Here is a 9,501-nt window from a genome sequence, read left to right on the forward strand (position 1 = left end):
CACTGAACCTGCTGCTGTGACATAAAAATACACCCACACTCCATACCCCTACAAACCACTTAGCTTCCTACAGAACATCGGCCACACATGTTTCATCATCTCCTTCCTTCCTGGTTGCCAGGGCAATGAAGTGCAAGCCTGTCATGTCTGAGTTGAGTGGAGAGCACAAAGGCAAATCACTTTCCTCCAAGTGGTGAATATGAGCCATCAAATTGCCAGTTTGGATGTCAATCCAGAGAATTGTCCTGATAGTTTCTGCCAGGCCCCCTTTACCTCCTTATTCCTCAGACTATAAATCATGGGATTCAGCATGGGTGTCAAGATGGCATAGAAAAGAGAGATCAACTTCCCCTGAAGGACAGAGGGGCTGGAGTGGGGCTGGATGTAGGTGAAAATGGCCGTGCCATAGCATAGGGCTACCACTGTGAGGTGAGAGGCACAGGTGTGGAAAGCTTTCCTCCTTCCCACTGTGGACTGGATCTTCAGGATGGTGGAGATGATCTGGACATAGGACAATAGAACCAGGCAGAAGGGTGTCATCAAAAGAATGATGCTGGAAGCCATTATTACAATCTCATTGGAGGAGGTATCCACACAGGCCAGTCTGACCACAGCTAGGAGTTCACAGGATATATGATCAATATACTTGTTTGTGCACATGGGAAGCTGAAAAGTAATAGCTGTCTGCATAAGAGAGTTGATGGAGCCACTAACACAAGATGTGACGGCCAGCATCCTGCACAGTCCTGCGTGCATTATGGCAAAGTATCGCAGGGGATCACACACTGCCACATAGCGGTCATAGGCCATCACTGCCAGGAGAACAAACTCAACCCCACCCAGGGCCAGAGAGAAGAATAACTGGGCTGCACAGCCCAGGAATGAAATCACTTTATGTTCTGCAAGAAAATGCACCAGCAGCTGAGGGACTATGCTTGTAGCATAAGACACATCCACAAGGGATAGGTTGGTGAGAAAGAAATACATGGGAGTGTGGAGTCGGCTGTCCACTTTGATCAGAACAACAATGAGAAAGTTCCCCAGTACTGTCACCAGGTACATGACCAAGAACAGGACAAAGAGAGAGACTTGAGTGTTCCAGTCATGGGATAGGCCAAGGAGAATAAATTCACTCAACAACGTCTGGTTATCTGTTCCTATCAAAAGATATTAATCTGCAGTGAAAGTCAGAAATAACACAAGATCATCAAGAAACATAAAAATAACATTTTAATGCATGTGTGTAAACCATCCTTAGCTGTTTTCAGATCATGTGTTGACCAAGATGACGCACTTGATCCCAATATACGTTAAATTGCTGTGTCAGAACAACTATTGAGTCCCTTCATGAAGACACAATTTGATGACCTCCCCGAGTTTAGTTATTGCATGGAAATAATGTGCCACAATTTCTGAAACAGTACCATTTTACTAACTTACCTCAGAGGCCAGGGCAAGTAAAGAATTGTATATGGCAATGGTAGGTGAAATCATATTCAGTGAAGAAGAATGTGATTAGAAAGTTAAAAGAGTTATCTTAAATATATCAACTAGACTCATCATGGTGAAATGCATAAATCGATTATAAAAGGAATGATTTGGAAGAAATAAGGCCTGTGGAAAGATCTAGGATCAGAAAACTCAAGTTTAAACCTGGTTTTATCTGGCATGTCTATGGTGTTGACTTAGGAATACAATTTATATAGAGAACAGCATAATATTAAATAACATATAAGTATGAAATCTCAAATGTGGATGGTGTATGGAGAAAGAACTTTTGAATCATTAACGTTAGAACTCCCATGATAACATGAGTGTTAGCAGAAGAATGACCTTTGTGTTCGGGTAGGTAAAACAGCAAACACAATTTTCCCCTCACATTGCACAAATTCAGACACAAATAACCCTGGAGCCTTTAATACAGCTGAGAGCTTAGGAATTGCTTTGAAGACCCTGGGGTCCACTGGTCATCTGAAAGTCTTTTATCCATTAGTGAGCATGGGAGGGTATTATAATTGTTCTTTTTATCTTTCTCTTCTCATCTTGCTGCAGTTAAGAATCTATTCTTTTGGACATGACCTTCAAAGAAAGAAAGTAAAACTATGGACTCCTATTCATTCTAGGTAAAACGCAGTAAGAGAAATCATACATTTGAGGACCCATCATGTCTGTCAAAGACAAAAAAGTAAAGCATGACTTCATGTACGTGTACATTGGGATGGACTTTCCTTCTTACTTTTGCTCAGTGTTTTTTCAGTAATATTACTATGTTATAAAGTCAGTTTTGAATATTAAACTGAAACATGTTGTGCTTTTAAGGATTTTAGACCTAACTCATTCTTATTGCATGTCTGCCTATTCACTAACTTTCATTTTCTTAATGTGTACAAAATAAAGAAAACAGGAGAAAGGAGGCGGAAAGGACTGTGGGCAGAAACAGAGGAGCTTGGTCAGACTAGGGTCTCTGAGCTGAAAGTGGAAAACTGTCTCTGTTTCAACTTTCTTAACTGATTAAGTACAAAACAAGACAATTAGTTTCAGTAATGCCTATGTTGTCCATGGTTCAGTCACATACATTTTTATAAACTTCTTTCATGTCCTCCTCAAAATCTGACCTTCCCTCTCGAAATTTCCTCCTCTGTGGCTCTAACTTGATATTTCCGTCTCGTTTCATGTTGCTTTTCCCAAATCATAATCAGCTTGAGAAAAGTCTCAAAGAAGACAATCAAATTTAAATTTTAACACTTCAAAAATAGTTCATTTAAAAAATGTGTCTACTGTTGTTAAATATATTGAAGAACTGCATCTGAAATAGACTTTTTCTCCACAAATTGGGCAAATATGTATGAAGTACCATCTTTGCTGGAAGCTGGGATTTCAGGGTGAATAATACCCTCTTCTGTTTTCAAATTGCAGACCCAGCAAGTAGAAAAGGCACAAAGTGGATTGTTATCTCATTATTGGTTCTTCTGCTGCTGTGCTGGCCTGCTGCCTAGAGAACAGGCAAGCTCCTGACTCACTGTTCCTTTATGCACCTGACCTACAACCCTGTCTCATTACTAATGGGCAACAGTGTCTCACCCGGGAAAAGCATGAGGTTCAGAGCCTAATGGCTCTTATTTGAGTCCACATCTCTTCTGCTTCCAGAGACCTAGAGCAAGCTAGTTAGTCTCTTTGAGCCCCATCATTCCTCACCTGCAAAACCTACATAACAGAGGACAGCTGAAAGATCACTGGTGAAATTAGAATCAAAGGACAAGCATTCCCTCAAAAGTACCTGAACAGTCTGTCTCCTTCAGGATCTTCTTCACTTCTTCCCCTTCTCTACTATCCTCAGGCTTCTTTCTCACCCTTAGTAGCTCCTTCTCCCTCTTTATAAAAAAATATTCAGACTTCTTCCTCATTATAAAATAAATACATATACAAACCTCTACATTTGGGAGAAGACATTTTGCTGTATAACATATCATTCTAAGACTCTTCATGTCAAATCTCAAGTAATTAATAATCATTTTTCAGCTTCATTTCCTATCATTCATCCTATAAGCCATGGGAATTTCCACCATTCCTTAACTTATATAATTTGAAACCTCAAAGGCTACTTATAACCTATCATTAATTTTAGAGACTTTTATTGTGCTTTTATTCCTTGTTTATTTTCTTAATCAATTTTAACTATTCCTTGAAACTCTCAACTACTCTATCACATCATTTTCTCCTGATTTTCCTTCAACCTAATTCTCCTTTCTGCATTTTTGTGTAACTTCTCTTTCTGTGAACATTTTCTAAGGTCCTGTGCTCAGAACTTATACTTTTCTCTCTACAGTTTCTTTTTGGGGGACTTGTTATTTTGCTATAACAATTATTATCTCCTCTGTGTCTCCATCTCAATCCTACAATTTCCTGGACTTTTCTCAGAAGGTTCAATGTTTTATTAAACAATTTAATGTTTTCTAAATAGCTGCATTCATCTCTCCACACACTGGATCCCTTCCTGAGCTTTTTTATTTCTGTCAATGAAATTAGAATTCTACCCCTCTTCCAGTGAATCATGCTTGACATTTCCCTCCTCCTCAGCACTCCACAGAACAAATGTTCTTCCTTTGTTTCTTCTATTACGTATTTCTCTATCTTCCCCCTACTCTTCATATACATGCCTTGTCTCAATTTAATCCTTGTTAAATTCCCTGTTGTAACTTCCACTCACTCTGAACATTATACAATGTGTCTCCCAATCAAGCATGCAAAATATGAATTTATTCACATTGTTTTCTGGTACAAATAGATCTGTATTGTCTAAGTACTAACAGAATTCTTATACATCATGGACAGAAGGGTTTTCACACAATCTAGAATTTGGCCCTGTCCTATTCCTAATTTTCACTTTATTAATGCTAAAATTATCATCACGCTTTGTAGTGTACATAAAGTTTTTTTTAGGTACTGGGGGCTGAACATGGAGCCTAGCACATGCTAGGCAAGTGCTCTGCCACTGAGCTATATCAACAGCTCCAAAATATCTTATTGAAATGTTTCTAACCCTTAAATACCTTTTACTGATATGCTGCTTGATTATTCTTAAACCATTAAGATTGCTATTTTTTTCTAAAGGCTTTTGTCATGGTTTTAAAATAATCAATATCAAAATCTACATTTTCTCCTCACCCTTTTTTGGACTTATGATAAGAAAATAGGCATATCATCTGCATTTGGAAAGCCAATAGAGAAGATGTGTTGGGCCAGCTGATTTTAACACACTTTCGGTCAATTACCATATTCATATCACTTCAGGTTTACCTTCCATCTAAATGTAATGGGGTTTCTCTTCCTATTTCACAGTGAATGGACTAGGTGTCAAATAGTGTAGTCCATATCTAACCATTTCTATCAGGAAGTCAGAACTTGGTATTTTCAGCTATAACCAACTGGTAGGTTCTATAGCTCTCCCCAAACCTGTTTTTCACTGAACTAAAAAAAAAAAAAAAAAAGGAAAAAACAAGAGAAATATTTACCCTATTTATATATACAACGAGACAGCAAATGCCTCTTAATACAAGCTTAACCCCATAGCAGACACCCATGACACATTTGTGTTGAATAACAAACAGATTAGTGTCAATCCCACAAAACTCTTCCTCCTATACAAATCTATTTTATGTTCTCATCTTAGTATTTATTCAACTCCAGAAATTTTAGCAGTTTACCAGTCATCTAATGCTGCTTTAATAAACAATAAAATCCTATAATGCATTCTTTGGATTATATCATTCTCATAGTACCAAACCTGAAATCACACCTGTCTTCATAAGTTCTGAAAGGTGTTGTTCCTGGGTTATAGCTCAATGTGGACTGCGTCTTAGCATGCAGAGGGTGCTCGCATTCAACCTAACACAGAAGGAGGACGAGGACGAGAAGGAAGAAAGAGAAGGAATGGGGGGGAGTGAAAGAGGGAGGGAGGGAGGGAGGGAGGGAGGGAAGAAGACATCTTTGAAAAAATCATCTCCTTAAAGCCCTACTATTAGTGTTTAACCCCAGTCAGATTATCAAGAAAGCAAACAACAGATGCTAGAGAGGATGCAAGTGAAAAGGAACCTCATACACTGTTGGTGGGAATGTAAACTAGTGTAGCCACTATGGAAATCAGTATAGAGGTTCCTCAAAAAAAAACCTAAAACATAGAACTACCTTATAACCTTGCTATACCACTCTTGGGCATATATCCAAAGAATATAAATCAACATACAAGAGAGATACTTTCACACTCATGTTTATCACAGCTCTAGTCACATAGCCTGCTACATAATCAGCCTATGTGCCAAACAACTGATGAACGGATAAAGAAAAGGTGGTACATATGTACAATAGAGTATCATTTAGCTATAAAGAAGAAAGACATTATGTAATTTGCAGGAAAATGGCTGGAACTGGAGAACATCACATTAAACAAGATAAGCCAAAATCAAAAAGCCAAGTATCATGTTTTCACTCATATGGAATCTAGACTTAAAATAATAATAAAAAAAAAAATAATAATAATAATAATGGGGCATAAGTATAAAAGGGGACTGCAGGGATCAGCAGGCAGAGGAAAGTAAAGGGGACTAGGGAGCAAAGAGGATTGAAGTATGTTACATACATACAAAAGTATATAAATATATATATGTAAATATGAAGACATCTATATGTACATGTATATATACATATATAAAGATAGCATAACAAAACCAATCAAATACTGAGTGAAAGGGGGAGAGGCGGAAGTAGGCTAAGAGGAAATAATAAAGGGATAAACTTATTCAAGTACACTCTATGCATCTATGGAATTATCACCTATCGTATTACTGTATTCTACTAAAAAATTATTATGCTTATGTTGAGCATTTTCCTTTTTGTGAAATGTTCAAAAGAGAAATTATACTTAATGAGAGCTCAAAATTATGAGGTACCAAAATGTATTGTGGGCTAGTGTATTAGCTTACACAGGTCCTTTAAAATAGGTCATTTATTAGTAGAACATAGATGTGAATGAGACTGAAATTTCAGAGAAAGTCAGAGAAAAGATATGGATAGCAAATATCAGCATTTCTCAGTTAAAATATTACCTTTGTTTAATCATCTAAATCAACCTAATTAACACATATACCGCTCCACATACTTGCTATCATTTTTTTCTGATGTGAACACTTGAAATCTACTGAATAAACACATACAGTTTTCATTTGTCAAATGAATACATGAAAAAATATGACTCATTTGAGCCTCACTAAAACTACCTCCATGTGCCCTCTCCAATTATCCAGTCATTATTCATTATAGCAAATATCAGGACTCAAATGTTCTTCTTCCTATGACAAGGAAACAAAGACAAAAAGTGGGTGTTCAGGTTTCTCGTGAAAACGTTTTTCCGTGACACAATATGCCTAATTTGAAAGTCAAATTTAAGTCAATCATAAGTCTTTTCAAATAAAGCAAGTCTATTTATTCATTGCTTCCAAGAAAACTGTTAGATTTTATTATAGAGGTTAATATACAATATAAGCATGTGGGAAACATCCCAGTGTAACCCCTTTGTACAATTAATATGTAGTAATAAAAAATTAAGCCTGAATTTTAACAAATCAAATACTATATTTAAACCCATTCTGCCTTGATAAATTCACTCACTATTCTATTCTGTTTTCTTATTTTTCAATCTTCTACTACCTTATAACTTCTTTAGAGGGAGAGACAGAGAGAAACAATGAAAGAGAGAGAGAGAGACAAAGGAGGAGTGAGGAATTCTTATAAACATACTAGATGATGTTAAAACATGGATTAGCTTCTATCTGCATGGGGTTGGTAAAACTGAACTTTACACATTCCTGCCTCCCTTTTCCTGAATTTGTCTTCTAACCCTTATCTATGATTCAAATAACTTCACGCCAGTTTCTGTAACTCTCTGCATCAGATGTGACTTCTAAGAGACATGAACCCCAGTCTAAAATGACCCTTTGTCTCCTCATCTTAAAAGGAAATATCAAGGATTCATGGTCTAAAGTTGAGTTAAATATATTTCTTTCTTGCAGTACTGGGGCTTGAACTCGGGGCCTCTGACTTGATAGGCAAGCACTCTATCACTTGAGCCATGCTCCCAGCCCAATGTCAATCTACTTCTAATGCTAAACTATTGTTAGCCTTTATTGTTAACATCTTGTGTTTTAAAGCTATGGAATCAGGTATAACTCAACTAGTTTCTTATAACTTACTTAAATCTGAACAGTTGTGAGAGTCCCATTTATGCTGACTTTCCTACATCTGTTCAGAATGCTTGAGAGGAAAGAATGTACTTCAAATGTGAATAGGATTTCTCAACACAAAGTTCCTCTTTATGTTTTACTTACCACATCCTACTCACAGAAACCTTTCTATGACATATGGTGATATGCTTAATCCCTGCTCTAATAGAAATGACAGGACCCTGGAATTAAGTACTAGCAGCAGTTCATTAGGAAAATGATAAGAGACCTGGCACTCAAGTCACTCAGCCCAACGTGAACAGAGCTTTTCACTCTGCAGGTACCACGCAGACAGGCCCATCACCTGTGGCCTCAGCAGATGTCTTCTCAAGATGCTGTTCAAGTTGTTCTTTCACCAGATTTGAACTGACCTTGGTTTCCCTTGCTGCTCCACAGGCAACACTCCACACTACTCTGCTTACCTTTGCAAGAAAGGAAGTAGCCAGAACTTGGCACTTAAGTATCATTTCACTTGGAAATAGTCACTGCCATGTTTCATTCTTCTACTCTAGTGACTGTATTGTATAATTAATTTCTACTTCTATTTTCTGGCTGCTTCATATGTTATGTTTTGTCTTCTCACATCAGGAAGAAAGAGTGCTTACTTCTCTCCTATGTAAGTTATGCACATAAAAAGATTTCCCAGTGTTTCATCCTCTAGAAATATTTTAGTAAAAATAATGCTTTCTACTATTCAGTTTAATACATATAATGCATGACTGGATACCTTGGATCATCCTTGAAAATCAAAATTCAGATGTGGGAGGGTTGAGGTTGAGCCCAATATCCATAATAAAAAGATGATTCCCTACATCATTATGTAGACAATCCCCTATAACTAAGGGATAAAATACCAAAAGCTGTTTCTTGGGAAAATATGTTAGTGAATCGTCTTTTGTCATACTTCATTGAGTCTTAATCATATTTGATATTCTTATCAGAGACCATTACAATCTCAGCTGAGTCAAACAAGGTCTAAGTGGAGAAGCACTGCACATGAAGACCTACCATCTACAGATATTTTTCATTCTTCTTGGTCAAAACAAAGCAGAGCCATACCTGTATACAGTAGAGCTGTCAGTGGATATTGCACTTACTTTCCTTTAGAGAAAGGTTGATCCGAACTGTGACTGCACACCTGGGTGCTGCATACACAAAATCCATCCATCGTGGAAAAGAGTATTTCCTTCATCTTAACATTTGAACACAGAGAACCCAGAGCCAGATAGGTGAGGGATATTTCCAAAATGATTTTATACTATGAGAGGATAGTTAGTCTTCTTTGCAGTATTGTTTTCTGCTTTCTCTCCAGATTTGGTTGCTTGACTTTTCACAGAATCTGAGTCCAATCATTGAGTCCTTGAGCCCTAGTGTCTCAAATGCATGACAGGTGCAATAATGAAATTTACTTTTGGTGTTATTTATTATGGCTTCAATATGCAAACTCTCACCTTCCTCATTCCTCTTGTCCCCTGAACTTAGGACACAGGTATGCTTTTTCACTGAAACTATTTTACTTAGGAAGTATCCCCAGTGTAATCTCCAAAATGTCTTCCAGAGGAACTATCTCTGAAAGGAGAATCAGCAGACCCTAAATATGACCCCAGTTCATATTCTGAGTGCTGTATGACTTTGGTGAATCCATTTTATCATCACACATTTCAAATTTCTTTCATAAAAAGGAAAAGTAAAGTACTTTATATGCACTATCTTAAGAAAATAATTG

General features: G+C 37.2%; 1 protein-coding gene across 1 annotated transcript; it reads right to left on the minus strand.

Moving 5' to 3' along the window:
- Positions 1-207: 207 nt before the first annotated feature.
- LOC109679140 (olfactory receptor-like protein OLF3) lies at positions 208-8,939 on the minus strand. Its single transcript, XM_074054893.1, has 2 exons — positions 8,873-8,939; positions 208-1,157 (listed from the first exon to the last, which is right to left on the minus strand). Exons 1-2 carry the CDS (start codon positions 8,937-8,939, stop codon positions 208-210), a joined length of 1,017 nt encoding a protein of 338 aa, XP_073910994.1.
- Positions 8,940-9,501: the final 562 nt, after the last annotated feature.

The sequence above is a fragment of the Castor canadensis genome, chromosome 2 (genome assembly GCF_047511655.1).
Source record: "Castor canadensis chromosome 2, mCasCan1.hap1v2, whole genome shotgun sequence".
In the NCBI taxonomy this organism is placed as follows: Eukaryota; Metazoa; Chordata; class Mammalia; order Rodentia; family Castoridae; genus Castor; species Castor canadensis.